The sequence below is a fragment of the Mesoplodon bidens genome (assembly GCF_964165515.1).
Source record: "Mesoplodon bidens genome assembly, chromosome: 10".
NCBI classification, from domain to species: domain Eukaryota; kingdom Metazoa; phylum Chordata; class Mammalia; order Artiodactyla; family Ziphiidae; genus Mesoplodon; species Mesoplodon bidens.
The window spans coordinates 85,780,259-85,800,168 of record NC_138172.1 but is presented as its reverse complement, the minus strand read 5'-3'; the positions used below and the strand labels follow the sequence as shown (position 1 = coordinate 85,800,168).

Sequence of the window (19,910 nt, the reverse complement as noted above, 5' to 3'; positions counted from 1 at the left end):
TACACAGTACTATGTACAGAAAAAGTAGGCCATTGTTTCCTTGGTGTTTAAAGCGACTACCTCGCCTAAAATTTACCCCAGAAAGCATAACTGAAAAGTGTGGAAAGAACACAGATATCTGACCTGCTGCCATATTCCAAATGGCACTACATTGATATTAGTCAACTGGACACCACTCTGCTTCAGATTCCAAAAGACAGGTCTTTCCGTGTTTCCAACATAAATGGGAATATCTGGTCTTCTTCCAGCAACTTTCTTCAGTGTGGGGTAACTAGGATCAGAAGAATTCGAAGGTTGCAAGGTGAAAAAATAGAATCATCTAGTATAAGAGACAGTCTGCTCCTTACACCAACACGTTGACCAAGAAGACAGGTACTGAAAAACCAGACTCTCTGCAGAGTCCAAAAGAAGAGTATTTTCTCAAGGTTGACTGTAACAATGAGGGGAGTTTCCTAGGAGATTCCTCTTTATTGTGAGAACATACCATAAACCACAGTGTGTATATCAAACCAGGAGTGCAGATTCCATCTTCCACACTGATGCTGCTTTGAGCAAGGGTAGTTCTAACAGAAGCTGCAGAGTGGAAAAGTCCTGCTGAAGAGGTTTCTGGTAGGTGAAGGTCTCCATGAGCTTTGTTTTTTCTCATCCCTCAACTAGCAGCTCCCAATAAGAGAAAGGTCTTGGCCATTAAACAAGGAGAACCTATGAGCTGCCCATCACTGGAGACAGTTTTTCAACCATCAGAGGTTGATAGTCACACTGTGGTATAAAGAATGAGGTTTTTGTCCTTTAGGAGAGATGGTTAGCAGGTAGGCAAGACAGTAAAGTTTAGTGTAGAGGAAAATGACATTCACCATGTGTAGTAATCCCAACTCAGTACACCATTAACCACCCACGCATTTTTTTTAGTACCTACATAGATTGTCAATTCTCAGTTCTGAGCACAAAATGAATTATAAACGAATTATATACCACTGTGGGGTACGGTAAAGCATGAACAATAAACAAATAAATGGCTGTTTAGATGTCTATTATATATCAGTCATGGTGGCAGGCACTTTCACATGTTATTTTATTTGATTCTCACTAAAAAAAAACCCTCTAATTCTTTGTTTGCTTTTAATAAATGAGGACACATATTCAGAAGTACACGACTAACAGACAGTAAATTGGTATTCAAATTCAGGTTTTCTGATCCTAAACTTAGTGCTTCTTCTATTAGAAGACAAGTTGAGATTGACAGGTACACACTGCTATATTTAAAATGGATAACCAACAAGGACCTACTGTACAGCACGGGGAACTCTGCTCAATATTATGTAACAACCTAAATGGGAAAAGAATCTGAAAAAGAATAGACACATGTATATGTATAACTGAATCACTCTGCTGTACACCTGAAACTAGCACAACATTGTTAATCAACTATACTCCAATATAAGATAAAAGGTTCAAAAAAAAAAAAGAAGGCAATTCCAACTTTAATGAATGTGCTATCTGGTTTAAGAATCAGACTTGTGCATAGAGTATAATGTCAGGTGAAATTAAGATATTTAATAATAAGAAAAGTATAAACAAAATCAGCATATCAGCACTTACTAACTTCACTAATATTCAAGTTCCAGAACTATATTAAATAAGTAGAATCCAGAGGAAAAAAATCAGTAGGTTTTCTTCTCTAAAAACAAAGGATTGAAAAAATCAAGGATTCTTTGAACATGTCTTCAGTCTCTGGGTTAACCACCTAAGTCTTCTACTTTAAAGGACTTTAGGAGTTAGGATAAGTTATTCTAAAATGGATGTTTATTGCTTTGTGATTTTTAAATTGTTGACAATTCTTACAGGCTTCTATTAATAATATCATCCATTACGATACTCATATATTTACATAATAAATCACATTTCTTTGACTAAAGACTGTTTTCTAGCCCAGAACTTCTGCTGCCAGTGTCCTTGTCCTCACGGTGAGCCACAGCCACCCCCCGCCTCTGCAGGAGACCCTCCAACATCAGCAGGTATGTAGTCCTGACAACAAAGCATCATGAAGGCTTCAAAAACTGGCCAAGTCCTGTGTCTTGGAACTGGAACTCTAAGGATCTGGGGCCCCATCGTGATTTGGCTGGTGAGTTGGGAACAGCCATCCAAAGGAGGAACATACGCTATGGAGTCTAACACCCACTCTTAGAATGGTTCCATCCTCTCTACCTATGTGATAAGAAAAATGGCTTCAAAACACAGCATTTTGCCCGTGCAAAAACAATGCCAGAGCTATATGACCTTGCTAGCATGACCTTGAGGAAGGGCAACATGGTCGGCCGGACCCTGAAGAGGATTTGGCATCTGGCAGAGTTGTATTTGACTCCTGGCTCTTGTTACTTACAAGCCTTAAACAGGTACAAACCTGACTTGATTTGGTCTGCTGGAGAGTGGGAATGTCCTGATACTTATTGGAACTCTACAAATTTTCTTGCTTGGCTCTACAATGATAGGCCAGTTAAGGATGGGGTCACTTACTGTTGCCATGGAGGATACTACAACTGTCAAGATAAATTCAAGCCAGAGACCTTGCCAGATCACAAGTGGGAGATGTGCACCTCAATAGACAAGCTGTCCTGGGGCTATCGTCACGACGTGGCAATGGGTGACATCACAAGTGAATCTCGAGTCATTTCTAAACTGATTCAGACAGTACGTTTGGGAGGCAACTATCTTCTCAACATTGGACCAACTAAAGATGGACTGATTGCTCGCATCTTCCAAGAAAGGCTTCTTGCTGTTGGGGAGTGGCTGAGCATCAGTGGGGAGGCTATCTATGCCTCCAAACCATGGAGGGTACAATCTGAAGAAAACACGACCTCTGTGTGGTCTACCTCAAAAGGATCAGCTGTTTATGCCATATTCCTGCATGGCCAGAAGATGGGATCTTAAGCCTTAAATCCCCCATAACTACTTCGACTACAGAGTGAACAAAGCTGGGAATCAAAAACGATCTGAAGTGGTCCACAAATCCAGGTAAAGGTCTCCTCATGTACCTGTCCCAGTTACCACCCTCTGCTCTTCCGACTGAATTTGCTTGGACTGTAAAGCTGACAGGAGTGGAGTGACCACTGGAGTTCAACAAGAAAGGGACACTGCCTACACTTTGGATTTTCCTTCTATAGTACCATCACTGTAATAAACTACTCTTGTCTACTCAGACATCTCTTTTCCAATGCATCTTAAGAAAAGGAATGGATTATGTTACACTGATGTCTCACAGGATCAAAGATCTGAGATCCATTGCTAGCATCTCTCTCTCTGATCAGCAGAAGGGATTGAACAGTTAAGCTCATGCTAACTTTGGGAATTATCTACGATGGAAACTTCACTCCACACTGTGTTTCATAACCTGCTTGTTTATTCAAATGACTTCAGATCAAGAATAAGCCAAGTTATCCTGTTGCCTACGGGAGGAGCTGAAAAGGATTTGGCAAAATCCACCACATGCTATTTATTTAGCATCAAATGTGACCAATGACCCCCACCTACCCCCAGGAGCAAGAGAGACTGGAGGGGAAGGAAAATGCTTCCTAGGCTGCTAACAGTTCGCTTTTTAGAAGTTTCCAAAGCAAACTAAGAGCTCTGAAATTCAGTCTATTTACAGTGATACTATGAAGAAAATGAATGTGATTCTGCCCTAATTTCTTTAATACAATCAAATAAATAAATTTGTACATCAAATTATTTTCTACCAAAAAAAAAAAAAGACTGTTTTCTAAAGCACATTGGCCTTTCCCCCTTGTTTTTGTAAATAAAGAAGGTTTTATTCAGTAAATCAAGGTCAGACAAGAGGACTGGGGACAAATGACTTTGGTGTTTATTAGCTGACTAGGTAAGAGTCAAAAAGTGTGGGTCTATTCTATATCAGAGAAATAAAACTCAAAGGAGTGAAAATTATAAGTTTCGGTAACTTTCAGTAATAAACTATCCACAGTACACTACACAACCAATGCACTGTGATACTACAGTAGAGGACCAGTGTTTTAATGCCTGGCAACTTTGCCCACACAATTCCCTGAAATTAAAATGAAACTGGTTTTCAGGACAGTGGTTGAGAAATAACTGGGCTAAGTGACTTGAAAAGTTCTTATCTTCCCTAAAATTCAGGACTTTCCCATGGAATGTCCCTCATCAGGACCTTAGGCAATGGCATCTTGTAACAGGTACTATAAAGCAATCACCTGGTTTATGTGATACTGTTCTCTCTATACAAGCTATATAAAATTAGTACCACACAATACTGTTATTACACAATGCATGAACCCAGGCCTCTCATAATTCTGCAGTTGTATGTGTTTGGTTCCAGAAGCTTGTATGGAACAAAGGTATTGTGCAGTAGACAAGTCGATTTTTAATTGTGGCACCACAATACCCCAGTGGGTGATGTTCAATTTTTAAGTGTGTTGCAGGTAATTTGTTACTAAAGCAGTTAAATTACTGTTTTTAAACCGTTTCCTTAAAAAGGAGAACATACTCGTGCCTTAGAGATCTCATATGCTTTCAATAGAAAAATCAAGGGTCCAGTCAACCAGCAAACAACATATTTTCCCTCACCATGGACATTTCGATCAAAGTATGTCCTTCATGTGAATTTTGTCATGTAAAGTCACAGAAAAAAATATGGTGAAGTTGCTTCATTTTAGAACACTGTGGGCACTGCCAGATGTTTACACTGGCAGCCCAGCAGTCGTGACACGAACTTCTGAATGAGCATGAACAAACAGGACCCTGAAATGACACCAGGGGATTGGGAGTATGAGCCTGCCTCTTCCGGTAACAGTTCATTCACAAATGTGTGTGGTTTTGTAAATCCAAGTTCCTCTTTCTCCCTCCTTTTTGATTGCTTGGGTTAAGGAAGTTTCAGTTCCTATCCTTAGTATCACATGGCTCTGGTTTCAATGAAGGATGAAGTAGACTCAGGGTTCAAAAGCTGGGAGCTCAGTGTTGCTGCAATGCTACGAATCAGGAGGTGGCAAACCACAGTGACCTGCTGCTGTAAGCTAGGAATACCTTTTACCCTTTTACATGGTTGAAAAGGAAAACAGAAGGGCAATCCTATTTGGTGACACATTAAAATTTTGTGATATTCACATGTTATCGTCCATAAATAAGGTTTATGAGAAGACAATCAGGCTGATTCAGGACCCTTTATGGCTGCTTTTGTGCTACAACAGCAGAACTGTGTCACTGCAACACCAACCATATGGCTTGTGAAGCCGAAAACAGTTACACCCTGGCCCTTTATAGGAAACGTGTGCTGATTCCTACCATAAATGTTGAACTAAAAAAGGGGGGCTTCCCTGGTGGCGCAGTAGTTGAGAGTCCGCCTGCCGATGCAGGGGACACAGGTTCACACAGGACACCGGTCCGGGAAGATCCCACATGCCGCGGAGCGGCTGGGCCCGTGAGCCATGGCCGCTGAGCCTGCGCGTCCGGAGCCTGTGCTCCGCAACGGGAGAGGCCACAATAGTGAGAGGCCCGTGTACCGCAAAAAAAAAAAAAAAAAAGGGAGTCAACATTAATAATCCTTAAACCTAGACTTTCACCAAGTGCCCTGAGGGTGGGAAGTGAGAGGGTGGAGGGTTATTAACCCCTGTCCTCCTTCCCACAATAGCTCCTTTCGCATTCCCAGTGGTATAAAGCATGAAAGCACTTTAAAAATTATGCTATGCAAATGTAAGCATTTATCTAAATTAGTCCTCTTATCATCAGCCCAACTGAATCTACCTCAGAATGAGCAGTGATTGCAAAAGAACCTGAAAACCAGCGATGCCTTTACGGCAACATTTTCTTCAGAGTTGAGTGCTCAGACTTCATTACCTCAGATGGTCTGAGTGCATGTGACTGATGTAAATTAGGTCCGCTTGGTACAGCCTCTCCAGCCAGTCGGATGGAGGCTCATGTAGTAACCACCATCCTCGGGCAAAAGCAGGACCGATTAACCAAGGGTCAAACACCATCCTCTTGTCTCCCAGCTTGAGGTCCATGCAGGCATGAGTCAGGTATGTTATCTGTCGGAAGACAGTGAGATTCAGATTATTAAATCATTCCCAGTCAGCAAAAATGAACTCGGCTGCTTAGCTGACAAGTTACATTGGAGAACTTGGTCCTGAGAATGTTCGGTGAAACAGGATGCAAGTGAGACCCAGCAGGAGTGTTTATATAGAATACAACTCTCAGCGCAGGTCACTAGTTTAGTAGAATAGAAATGTTCATGGTGGGTTTTAGGTGTCAAACCAATTGATTTACCCAGCTCTACCCTCTTTAAATAAGCTCCTAAATATTTATTTACAGTCTGCACTGCAGAATAGCGTATGTGGCCAGTCCTTCAAAGCACAATTTACAAGGAAGGGCAATTAGAGGTGTTATGGCAGACACTTGGGGATTTAAATGCTGGAGTGGCTGGGAATAGGTACACAAATGAATGATTCCTGGTGGGTTTAAGGCAGGAGATAGATGGGCCCCAGGCTGAGCAGCTGGAGTTTGTCACCTGTGGACAGATAATCTAAGACAAAGATAATAGCTGGAGCAGAGAGGTGCTGAGTCCTGCCCAGATAAGAGATAAAGAGACCACATATGCCTGCCTCATTCTCGAGGTCAAGGAGACCTTCCAGACTACACCTGCGCAGAAAGGCTCCTCGAGGGCCAAAAAGGGAGGGGGCACCACCCCACAGTAAGTGATGTCAACCTTCCCATAGCCCTCTGGACTAGAATCCATCTTGGCTAAGAGATGCACACACACACAGGGGAGGACCCTGAGTTATAACCAAATACGGACTCAGAGCCAGGCAAAGCAAGATGATTGACCAGAGGAAACCCAGAAGAAATGCCCCATATATGTGATTTAAACTAACACGAAGGGACAACTATCTCTCTCTGAGCCCGCCCATGTGTGTCTATTCACACGTACATTCTTCCTCCTAATAAACACTTTACTTGTTTCACTACTTTTCGTCTCTTTGTTGAAATTTATTTCTACAAAGCAGACAAGCCAAGGCCTTGTCACTGGCCCTCATGGTCTAGTGGTTAGCATTCAGTGCTCTCACTGCCGTGGCCTGGCTTCAGTCTCTGGTCAGGGAACTGAGATTCTGCTTCAAGCCGCTGCAGGCTGAGGCCACCCGAGATTGGGTTGGCATAGCCATGCAGCCTGGCTAAACAGGCTTGTAAGGCTTTCTCTTCTAAATTACCTGCTGACTCACTCAGGATGTCAGGGTCTTCTGAGAATGGCTATAAACAATGATTTAGAGACTGGCACAGACTAGAAGATTCTAAATCAATCCCTCACTTCCTTCCCCTGATCTGGCATATCCACAGGAAAAAGGAAAACACCAGGAGCAGGGATAAAGTAATAGAAACTCCAGTGTGAAAAGCCAATAAAGAGGGTAAGGAGAGGTCAAGAAATCAGGGCTTCCCTGGTGGCGCAGTGGTTAAGAGTTCTCCTGCCGATGCAGGGGACACGGGTTGGAGCCCTGGTCCGGGAAGATCCCACATGTCGCGAAGCAACTAAGCCCGTGCACCACAACTACTGAGCCTGCGCTCTAGAGCCCACGAGCCACAACTACTGAGCCCACGCGCCTAGAGCCCATGCTCCGCAACAAGAGCCGCCACCGCAATGAGGAGCCCGTGCACCACAGCGAAGAGTAGCCCTCACTCTCTGCAACTAGAGAAAAACCCAAGCACAGCAACGAAAACCCAACGCAGCCAAAAATAAATAAATAAATCTAAAAAAAAAAAAAAAAGGAAATCAAATTCAGGTGATTATGCCTATTCTAATAGGTTCTCATTTGTTTCCTCAAAAAAGTAATAGCCCATTTTCTCAAATGAAAAGATTCTCAAATACTCCAGAAAAATTAATTTTTGATTGCTTACCTCTCAAACTATCAAAGTGTTTTCTCTGGAGGAAACTCTCTTCTAAAGGTAGGAAAATGCACAAGAAGGTTTGTAAAGTTCTCAGGGCAATGTGCAGAAATATACAACTGGCTATTTTACCTGATAGTGATTTGGTATCAAGGGCAATTTCTGAACTTCCGCCAATAGTTTTGCATGACTCTCCTTTGGGACCTCCGCTAAAAGTTTTTTTGTTTTGTTTTTTTCTGGATGTATTCCCTTGTAATCCCTGCCAAGTTCTGAAGGTTCCTAAAAAACTTGCTCAAGAGTTCAGAATAACTATATTATATGTCCTAACCAGCCACCTCCAAGAATATTCAAGGTAATACAGGATGTAAATATATATATAAGAGGAAATCTTAGTTCTATTTTTGTTTTTAAGATTATTACAATTTAATGTTTCCTTACCTGCACTTCCCCAAAAGCCAAATCTTCAGGAGATCTGGGCTCTGAATCCCAGGGGTTAGGAGGATTCAGTTCTAGAAACAAAAGTCCATTTTCTTCATTCTTTTCCACAACTAGACCAAAGGGGAACAAATCTGGATTAACAACAATAACAAAATGACTGTTAAAAACCATCACTGAAATGGAAATGCATGGCTCAGGTACACAGAGTACAAAAATCAAAGGAAAATAAAAACAAAAGGCAATGCTCATTTGGGTCAAGCAATGTCTACTGAGATGAGAGCTGAACACCATCACCCATTCATTTCTTTTTTTTTTAATTTAAAATTTATTGTAATGGGGTCTGCACAAAAGGAGGGGGTGAAGGGTAGGGAACATGAAGGGGACACAGGAAAACGATGACATGGCCAGGGCCACAGCTTCTGTCGCGGGGGAAGGGATGAAAAGGCCAGGGCTGGAGCTGGGGTGGAAGAGGGACGGGAGAGACACTGTGGCTGCATTCCCCCCACCCTCAGGAAGCACCTCTAGTCCCTGGATCCTCCCATTTACCCTGGTCCCCTAAGATTCCATCTCTTGCCCTACCTCTGGCCCTAGTGGCTCCTTCTTTTGCTCCCCTTGACTTGTTTTCCCCTGACAGATTCTCAAGCAGGATGATGTTTAGGGCCTGACCCCAAACCACCTCACCTTATGAAGGTACAAACTGTGCCTTCCCTGCTCCTGCCCCTCCTCAGATCTCACCTTTCCCCCTCTCTGGGACGGAATCTTTGCTTTCCTTCCTTCCTCTCCTCCCTCCTCCTGGAAAAAACAAAAAGCACCAACTCCCCAGGGAGGGGCCGTAGACAGTAGGGGGACACTGGAAGGAGGACAGCAAGGAGGACCATCGAGAGGAAGGCTCACAAATCCCTGGCAGGGCAGGGGGTTACAGAGAGGAGAAGGGGTGAGGGCAGTGGCCGCTCCTGTCCTCTGCCACCTCTGCCCACTGTCCAGGGGGCTTCAACACGACTGAGGGGCCAGGTGTGCATATGGGGTCAGGTCTGATAGGGAGAAGTGAGGGGCAGGAGAAACAAATCGTTAAAACCTAGCAAATTCCCCTAAAAACACTTCTTCCTCCTTTCCTTCTGGAGGCTCCTTTTTGGCAGGGCAAGTAGTGAGGAGTTGGTGGGAAGAGACAGGGGAAGAGGAGATGGTACCGAGGGACTTTCCTCCACTCTCCCCTCTCCCCCCAACCAACTTGGAGCTCACCAGGGCTGGGAGGGAAGAGGCTGAGAGCTCACACGCACACCCTCGGCCCCCGAGAAGGAGCCACAGCTCTGGGAGGGGCTGCCGGACAGGCCTCACCTGTACCTGGTGGGTGCGGGGGTCCCCCTCAGCTGGTGGGCTGTGGCCGGGGAGGCGTCTCCGGGACAGGGGCGTCGCCCCGCCCCCCCATGGGTCCGCATGTGGCCGGCCAGCTGGGCACGGTCTCGCAGTGCACGCTGCACAGCTTGCACAGTTTGAGGTCAGCCCGAATGCTGCCGTGGTGAAGCCTTTGTTGCAGAGCTCACGGACGTGGTGAGGGTCTCGGCTACGCACCTTCATGTGGTCCGAAATATAAGCCGAGCTCAACGTCTTGCCACGCACATGACCCGTCGCCTTCTCTTCGTGTCGTACTGTGCGGACCCGCAGTCGATCCTTGATCTTCGTAGCAAAAGCTGCCTCGCAGTTCTCACACCTGAAGGGCCGGTCTGTTGAGTGCACTTGTCTGACGTGACTGGCGAGGTGATCCCGCCGTGGGGAAGCTCTTGCCACAGTGCGAGCAGCTGTAGGGCTTGTGCACTGTGCCGTCGTGTGAGCACACGTGGTAGCTCCTAAGGTCCTTCTGTCGGTTCCGGTGGTCGACGTCGCGGAAGGCCTCGCCGCACATCTCGCAGGCGTGGTTCTTCAGGATGCGCTTTCCACCGCACCCATGGCCACTGAAGCCGCTTGGCCGCCGGCTCCGCTCAGCTGGGACACGTTCAGGAGGCTCAGGAGCACCATGGTGGGAATCTTCATAGCACCTGAGGGGACCCGGCCGGCTTTGGCTCCCGTGTGGATGGCGTCGTGCCTCCGGAGGCTGTAGCCGTTCTTGAACTCCTTGGCGCACAGGGCGCAGAGGTAGGACCCCTTGCTCTATGCTGCTTCTCCAAGGCAGATGCGACTGGGGCCACAGCGACCGTCGCGGTTGGGGCAACGACAGCGGTGGCCGCAGCTGCGGCGATGGTGGCGGCAGAGACAGGGGGCGCGGCCTCGGCGGCGGGCGCCGACACCCGCAGGGGCGGCGGAGGGGGCGGCGGGGGCTGCTTCAGAACTGCTGTATCCACAGTGGAGGCGGCGGCCGGGGCCGGGGGCGCAGCAGCAACGGCGGCGGCCGCGGCGTACTCCTGGGCTGCGACGAGAACCGGGAGCAAGCCCACCTGGAGGCGCTCGGCCGCCGGGGCCTGGAGCGTGGGTGGGGGCGCCGGCGCGGCCTGGAATGGACTCTGGGCGCAGCCCTGGAGGCAAAGAAGCCGGGATGGAGCTCAGCCCCGACCTGCGGGGGGTTCTGGGCGTGACCTTCAGGTGGCAGGAAGGAGTTCAAGAGGCCGCCCACCCCCCCTCCCCCGGCAGTCCAGGCCCGGCACGGGGAACGGGGTGTGGGGGGTGGGGCAGCACCGTACAAAGGAACACGGGGAACATGGCCTCCGCCACGGCGGCGGGGCTCAGCGGGGGGCCGGGGGCGCGGGCTGCGCCGAATGCATGGCCGGCGGCCGCCCCACCGCCCTCGCAAGCCGGCGGGCTGGAGGGGTGGAGGGAAGGAGGGCGCCTGACGGGCCGTGGAGCGCAGTGGTGATGGCGGTGGCGACGCCCCCTGGATGGGGGCGGGAGGCCCCGCGGGGCTGGGGGCGCGGGCGGCTGCGGTGGGAGCCTGGCCGGGCGGGTGGGGGGAGCAACGGAACAGCCTTCGCCCCAGCTGCGCAGCTCGCCCAGCCGGCACCTCTGGGAGGGCGCCCCATTCATTTCTTTCTTCATATTACACTTAAGGAACTCATGAGATCTCAGGTGTATCAGGGACACAGCCACACACCAACAGCTTCATTACCATCAAATGAATGATTGCTAGAGATGAGTTCAAGGTGCTATGGAAGTGTCTAGGAAGGAGTACCTAGTTTGGTTCTAAGAGTCAAAGCAGATTTCATATAGGAGGTAACGCTCCAGCTAGACTTGAAAGATGAGGTATCTGGGCCCAACAAAAGACATAGGATGATGTGAAGCAAACAGGACGAGACAACAGCATGTGTAAAGGCACAGAGGCACGAGAGAGCTTGATACGCACAAAGTGACGACTCATTGATGACCGAGGAAAATGGTGTTTGAGCCAGGCCAGGATAGACAGGTAGGTCAGAGAAGGCCGTGAAGGACCTTCCCTGCTAAGGAGGAGTTTGGATTTTATCTTGTGGCAATGAGCGGTCAATGAAGTATTTTAAGCAATTGTAGCAGACGTGCTGGTGGTTTGCACAAAATCTATTTTCTCCTTCTTTACTATTAGCATCTAATTTTTTTTATTTTAAGGAGTGGTGATACACCTATCTAAAGATCATGATTTCCCAGGCCCCCTTGCAGTTATAAGTGGCCATAGCTCTACGTACAGTTTATATAGTTCTGCCCAGTGAGATGTGAGCAGAAGTGTACTAGTGGGACTTCCAGGAGCACGTTTATTTTCCTGACAAAGAGGGACAAACTCAACGGATCTGGACTGTTCACCCTTCATCTTCCCCCTGCCCCTTGTGTGCAACTTGGTTGCCATGCTTGGAGGAGCAGGAGCCATCTTGAGACCCTGAGGAAAAAAGTCAGATACTAAGGATGACAGAATGGGAAGGCAGAAGGAACCTGGCTCCATGATTAACCAACAGCCATAATGCCCAAGACTGGCTGCTTTCCAACTTCTTGTGGTGTAAGAAAACCTCAGATATGATTGGGCCACTCTTATTTGCGTTTTCTATTACAATGGCTGAAAGCAATACCTAAGTGCTATAGGAAGGGAATATTAAAATCAGAACTTAATTTTAGGAAGACCACTGTGAGACACATGGACAGGATCAATTGGAGGGAGGCAGGACCATATTTGAGAGCCCTCCCCACTGTTTTGGGAGGCCATCAGCAAACCACTGATGGACACGCACTCAGGAGAAAGATGGCCTGTTTGGAGCCCTCACTCTCCCACTTAATAGCTTAACAGCTGGATGACCTTGGACAACTTACTTGACTTCTCCACTCTTCAGTGTTTTTATCTATAACCCTAGCCACCTCCAAGGACAGTCATCCTAATAAATGCCAGCAATTTTACTAACTGCTCAGTGAAAGCAAATGAGGTCCTAGACCAAAGCAGTCCCTATGGAAATGGCATCATTGCCCTGCCCTCAAAGCCAAGCATTTTCCTACTTTCTTCAAAGCATATAAAAAAATATTTTGCCTACACTTTCCAAATGAATAATTATACTCACTTTAAGACAACTGCTAATGGAAGAAACTGAGGTAAAAATTACCCCTAAAATGAAAAATGGTGCATTTTTTTAATATTCCCTAATAGTTGAAAACAAAAACTTATATATGCTGTCAAATTTCAGTTTTCAAGGTCAACTGGAGGGACTGTAATAAAGAAGAGTTGAAAACTTAAAGAATTACCTCCTCTAAAGTCTGTTTTGCTCTCTCACTGCCCTAGCTTCACCCTCATGGCTACATATTCTCCCTCTCTGCCCCTGACACACTGATGACACATTTAGACGATCTCCTTGGAAAGCTCTCCTCAGTATCAGCACTGCCCACTACCTGGCTTCATCTGGGACTCAGCTGTCATATTATCAGACAAGGCTTTCTGACCACTCCATCTCAAAGAGCACTCTCCAGCCCTCTACCCTCATTTTTTTCTTCCTAGCCCTATTGTCACTGGACGTATTGTATATTGTTTGTTTATGGTCTGTCTCCCCTATAAGACTATGAGCTCTGTGAGAGCTGGCATCGTGGCTTGTTTGATGCTCTGTCAGTAGTGTGCCGAGAACGTTGCCTGACTCACAATTGGCATTTGTTAAATATCTGTTGAGTTAATTGATTAATTAATGGTCATCATTGCATGTCTCCCAAGACTCTCTTGGGGTGCACAGCCCCCTCTCCCAACCCAGGCACTGCTCCTGCCCAGACTGGGCACCTCAAGTTGGGAAATTTAGATATAAGGTTATCTCAACAAAAGCCCCAAATAAAGTATATTACTTTTTAATTTTTTTTTTTTTTTTGCGGTATGCGGGTCTCTCACTGTTGTGGCTTCTCCCGTTGCGGAGCACAGGCTCCGGACGCGCAGGCCCAGCGGCCATGGCTCACGGGCCCAGCCGCTCCGCGGCATATGGGATCCTCCCAGACCGGGGCACGAACCCGTATCCCCTGCATCGGCAGGCGGACTCCCAACCACTGTGCCACCAGGGAGGCCCTGCTTTTTCATTTTTAAAAGAGCGCTTTAAAAGCTAGAAACATGATCGCACCAGATAGCTTCAGTTGGTCCCTACAAACCCCCTCTTCTCTACCTGTCTGCACCCTTGTCCACCTACTGTCTCCTTCAGGAGGTTGACTTAGCTGGACCACATCAAAGGGCTCCCACACTCTCCTCCTTTTAGGTGAGTTTGGCTATTGGGAAGCTCCAGGGTGAGATGGTAAGAGAACTCAGTGAGGCTGGGTCACTTATACCTCTGGCTCTTTCCCTATAAGGTCACCTTGAACTAGTTATGCTCTGGGCATGGACAGAGGTCACTGCTCATCTCATAGAAGCTAATTCTTTATGACTCTCTCTTCTTCCAGATTCTGGAAACTGCTCCCCCCTCATCCCTTTGGGCCTAAAGACAGATAATTTGGCTGTTATCAACTCCAGGGTACTCCACCTTCCCTGTGATTCTCCCACATCCACACCTTATAAAATATCCTTTGATGAAAACACACTCTACAAATTATCCCAATTTGAGGGTGCCATCTTTGTTCCTTTTGTGAATATAACTAATACAATAATTAAGAATCGCTATCCTGAAACCCCAAATTCAGAAGAGTGATTACTTCTGGGGGATGAGGGGATATGTAATATGATCAAGGAAAGGTATTTAAAGATCTTCTGCTGTTAATGTTTTATGTCTTAAGCTGAGCACTGGGCAAATGGCTGTTCACTCTGTTATTTTTATACGTTTTAAATATTGCTTAAGAATTTAATAGAAGCATATTAATTAATATTTTTCCTAGTAATAGTTATCAACTTATTTAATAGTAAAACACAATTGGCTTTCTTAATAAAATCAGGAACACACAAAGGATGCTTAATAGCACTATTCTTATTAAACTATGTCCTTGAAAATGCAAGTGATATAATAAAGATACATCTTATTATTATTTCCAGGCTATACGATTGCCAGAAAACATTGTCATGAAATAGAAAGAATGCTGGATTTGGAAACATCTGGGTTGGGATTATGACTGGGCTGCCTATTATCAGCATCCTGGGCTGCAGTTTCCTGATCTGTAAAATAGGATTATGATACATACTTTGCAGAGTTGTTGTAGGGGTTAAATTATATAATAAATCCTATAGGGTCTAGCACTATGCCTGGCACAGAGAAGGGATTTAAAAAATAATATAATTATTATGGCAATTATTTTACCTTCAAAGAATGAAGAGTTAAAAAGAAAGTTCAGTATTGGACAAACAAAATTATATACTAGCAAATACCATTTCAAAAATACAAGGTATTATGGAAGACTCTCAGAAAACTGCATTGATATCCACTCTTAAGGATTTTCCTTCTTTAGAATTGTTCTCTCTTAAGAAAAGTAGAAGAAAATAAGAGTGTAACTCTTAACTATTATTTCAAAGCAAACACCATAAAAGTTTTTATGCCCCTCGCACAAAGATAATGCATTTAGGCATGGAAGAAAAGCATAACATCTGCCAACTCCCTGCCTCTATAAAGCAGGAGAATGTGTTATCCTTATTTTGACTGCACAAACTGATGCAATCTAGGTTATTTGGGTTATAACTTAATATTTATCCAGAAGAACAAACAAATGGAATTCATTAAAATCTTTTTATAAGGAAGAATAATGAAGAAGAATTAGAGCAAAAACATTTTAGAGAACTGTAATAATTAAATCATTGATTATTAGCATAAGGACAGTCAAGGAGAGGATCCTAATTAAATAACAGTTTAATATTCTAAGAGAGGGATCACAGATTGGTGGGAAAGGAAGGGCTATCTAACAATGGTGCTGCGCAGCTGGTTAGCTAAGTATTCCAGTTGATTAAAGACACAAAGAAAAGCAACCAAGTGGTTAAAAGATATGAAAAAATAGAATATCAAAGGGAGGACTTCTAAGTTTAATAGCAATGGAAACAATTCCAATGGAAAATCTGAAAAGATACAAATGTAAAATGAAAAAGTTCTACCACCAAAGAAAATTGGCAAACATGTTTGGAAAATATTAGCAACATATTTGAGAAACAAGTGTAATCTAAAACAACAGTGCTTTTTTTTTTTTTTTTTTTTTTTTTTTTTTTTTTTTTTTTTTTTCGGTACTCGGGCCTCTCACTCCTGTGGCCTCTACCGCTGCGGAGCACAGGCTCCGGACGCGCAGGCTCAGCGGCCATGGCTCACGGGCCCAGCCGCATCCGCGGCATACGGGATTTTCCCGGACCGGGGCACGAACCCACGTCCCCTGCACCGGCAGGCGGACTCTCAACCACTGCGCCACCAGGGAAGCCCTAACAGTGCTCTTTTTGACTCAAATGAGGAAAGTCTGAAAAAGTAAGAATGCCCTGAGCTGGTAAGGCATGGAGAGAAAAGGCAGGCTTATTAACTAGTTAGAGGGAACAAAAACTGGTTCATTCTAAAAAATAGACTCTAATGCAATATATATTAAAGAATGGATGAATGAATAATGGACCCATTCATTCATTTAGTACCTCAAGTAAAGACGACTGTGCTAATCATATTTTTCAGTTCATGACACATGATATTCGGTCCAGGCAACACTACTTACTTACTTACTTACTTACTTACTTATTCCCTTTATCTCTGTTTCCCACTTTTATTTCCCCCTCCTCCCCTACAGGCTACAATTTGAATGGTCGTGCAAAATATGTATTATATTGTATATGTGCATCTTTAGTTTATATAAACGGTATTGGGTCTCCAGTCTGTTTCTTACTCTTTTTCACTCCATACTCTGTTTTTAAGATTCATTCATGTTACCACGTGTACATCTAGTCCACTTCCTCTAACTGCAGTTTAGTATTCCCTGGTTCACCGCATTTTACTGATTCACTCTCCCAGTGGTGGACCCATAGACTCTGCCACAACAAGGTTTCTTTGGTATACAAACAGGAATGGGGTATTCCTATGGCATATTCATAAACACCATGGAGTTTTCATAAACCTCCCCTGACTAGTCAGGTTCCTCTCTAGCGTGGCTGTACCAGCCACATTCCCACCACAGGCATGACTATTTCTATACCCTTATATCTCTGACAACATTCCGCAGCACCTTCGTTTCTATCAGTCAAAAAGACATAGAGTAACACCTCATTGCTTTACTTTGCAGTTTTCTGATAATTAACGTGTTTGAGCATATCTTCATGTGCTTATTGACCTTTGCGGATTCTTCTGTAAAATGCTAGTTCATATCCTTTCTGCATTTTTATATTGGATTTCCTATCTTTTTCTTTTCAATTTGCATTACTTCCTCCTATATGCTAGATAATATTCCCTTGTTGGTTGCCAATATTGCAAAACAGTCACTCAAACTGTCATACATCTTTTAACTTTGCCCATGGTGTCCTCCATTTAGCAGAAATCTTTAGTGCTGATGAAATCACATTCACCAGGGTTTTGTGTGTGTGTTGGTGGGGGGTTATCCTTTGAGCTGTACTTCTGAAGTGTTGTTTGAAGAGTCAGGAAGTGCCACCAATTTCTAGGTCACAAAGATATTCTACATTTCTTTTGTTACTTTTACAGTCTGACTTTTTTCATTCAGGCTATTAGTCCATGTGAAGCCCATCTTTATGTTACGATGTATGAGGTGTTAAATATGGGTAAAAGCATTAATTAGTCATACCCTGTTGCCAGTAATTCACCTATCTTACAGAAAAAACTCCAAAAACAGAGAAGTTCTTAAGCAGAAAGATCACAGTTTTGGTTTTGATGGCAAAAAAAAAAAAAAAAAATCTGTGAACAGCCTAAATTCCAACAACAGAGAAATGGCTAAATAAATTATTTAAGTTAATATTTAATGTAAGCATACTTTAAAATTATGTATACATAGAATCTGACATAATATGACTAATATAATAAATTAACAAGACAAAAACAGGATGCAAAAATAATATATAGAATAATTATAATTATTTGTAAAAGTATGCTTAAAAAGGTGACTGGAATTTGGAACAACTAGATAGAAAATCAACAAGGAAATAGAAGACTCAAACAACACTATAAACCAACCAGACCCAACAGACATAGACAGAACACTCCACCCAACAATAGAATACACATTCTTCTCAAGTACATGTAGAATATTCTCCACAAACCAGTACAAACCATATGTTAGGCTATAAAACAAAGTTAAAAGGATCAAGTCATATAAAGTATGTTCTCTGACCACGATGAAATGAAATTAGATACCAATAGAGGAGAAAGTTGGAAAATTCACAAATATGTAGAAATCAGACAGCATACTTCTAAATACAAATGGTTTAAGGAGGAAGATCACAAGGAAAATGAGAAAATACTTTGTGACAAGGAAAAATGAAAACATAATATTCTGAAACTTATGGAATGCAGCTAAAACAGTGCAGTGCATAAAAGGCACACACCTATAATAAAAAAGATCTCAAGTAAAAAACCGAACCTTCCACCTTATAAAATTAGACAAAGAAGAGCAAATTAAACCCAAAGCAAACAAAAGGAAGGAAATATTTAAAAATTAGAGCTAAAATAAATGGAATTGAGACTAGAAAAACAAGAGAAAATCGATGAAAACAAAAGTTTGTTCTTTGAAAAGATTAACAAAATTTCCAATCCTTTAGCTAGACTAACCAAGAAAAAAGAGAAAAGGTTCAAATTACTAAAATCAGGAATGAAAAGGGGGACATTACTATCAATCTTACAGAAATAAAGAAGAACATAAGGAAATATAATAAATATTATATATCAACAAATTGATAACCCAGATGAAATGGAGAAATTCCTAGGAAGAAGCAAACTAACAAAATTGACTCAAGAAGAAATAGAATATCTGAGAAGACCCATAACAAATAAAGAGATTTAATTAGTAAACAAAAAACTTCACAAACATTAGCCCAAGCCCAGATGGCTTCACTGGTGAATTTGACCGAATGTCTAAAGAAGAATCAATACCAATCTTCACAAATTCTTCCAATAAACAGAAGAGGAGGGAACACATCCTAACTCATTTTATGAGGGCAGTGTTACTACCCTGATACCCAAATCAGAAAAAAACATCACACACAAAAAACTACAGACCAACATTCCTTATGAATATAGACATAAAAATCCTTAACCAAATATTAGCAAATAAAATTTAGCAATATAAAAAATAATTATGACCATGACCAAGTGGGGTTTATGCCAGCCTGGTTCAATACAGGAAAAGCCATAGTGACAGAAAGGAGATTAGTGGTTGGCCGGGGGATGAGGGAAGAGGGGAATGGGACTGAGTGCTAATAGTTACAAGGTTTCTTTTGGGGATGATGAGAATGTTCTGGAATTAGATAGTGGTGGTAATGGCACAACATGTGAAAATACTAAAAACCATTGAGTTGCACACTCTAAAAGGGTGAATTTTATGGTACATGAATTATATCTCAGTTAAGAGAAGGAGGAGGAGAAGGCTGGGGAGAGGAAGGAAGGGGACCTCGGTGACGACTGGAAGCAAAGATCCCAAAACAGGTGCTGTCTTGAGGTGATGGGAGTGCAAGTGAGCGTCTTCTTCCTTCTACTTTCCTGATTTTTACCTTTTTAATGATGGCCATATATTGTTATTTATAATAATAATAAAATCAAATAATCTAAGTTCATACGAGATCAAGCCATCCTTCTCTTTCTTGGGATGTGGTAGGAAATCACTACAGTGTAGGTAGCACTGGACTGAAAAGTGGGCTCTGTTAACAAACTTTTCCACTCTCACAGCATTTCCTCACTGGAGCAAAGGCTACAACCTTTAGTGGGTCTTGTTATTCCCAGCCCTCCACTGACCCTGCTGCCACCTCTAGCCCTGCCCTTCACCTGCCATAGCAGCAAACATCAGCCCTCTGCACCAGTTCCCAGCCTCGATCTATTTTTCAATGGATCCAATTTTCTGCTGGGTGGGAAATCCCTTCCTCCTGCTCCTAAGGTCCCAGATACAGGGGTGATGTGCAGATCATTTGAGACATACATATACAAATAAAACATTATGCTCTGTGTACCAAGTTCTGAGAATTTAACAGCTGTTCACTTTGAAAATTCTTTCAACAACGCAATAAGATAGTTACTACCAAT

At 43.8% G+C, this 19,910-nt stretch overlaps 1 protein-coding gene and 2 pseudogenes across 19 annotated transcripts in view; 1 reads left to right on the top strand and 2 right to left on the bottom strand.

Annotated features, from left to right (window-relative positions):
• The window catches only part of LOC308623153 (cytidine monophosphate-N-acetylneuraminic acid hydroxylase), a 115,681-nt gene that overhangs the window by 28,432 nt on the left and 67,339 nt on the right, over positions 1-19,910 (bottom strand). For 16 of the 17 annotated variants that reach the window (XM_081245175.1, XM_081245176.1, XM_081245169.1 and 13 more), the window contains 3 exons: positions 8,335-8,465; positions 5,860-6,050; positions 124-271 (listed from right to left, as the gene is read on the bottom strand). In XM_081245175.1, the coding sequence (XP_081101301.1) occupies positions 124-271; positions 5,860-6,050; positions 8,335-8,465 (470 nt within the window). The remainder of the gene's footprint in view (positions 1-123; positions 272-5,859; positions 6,051-8,334; positions 8,466-19,910) is intronic. The other variant, XM_081245178.1, reaches the window with a different exon arrangement.
• On the top strand, positions 267-5,850 carry LOC308623156 (tissue alpha-L-fucosidase-like; annotated as a pseudogene). Its single transcript has one exon. The product of its transcript is annotated as a tissue alpha-L-fucosidase-like (transcript).
• Positions 8,473-15,880, bottom strand: LOC308623168 (myc-associated zinc finger protein-like; annotated as a pseudogene). The gene has a single exon. The product of its transcript is annotated as a myc-associated zinc finger protein-like (transcript).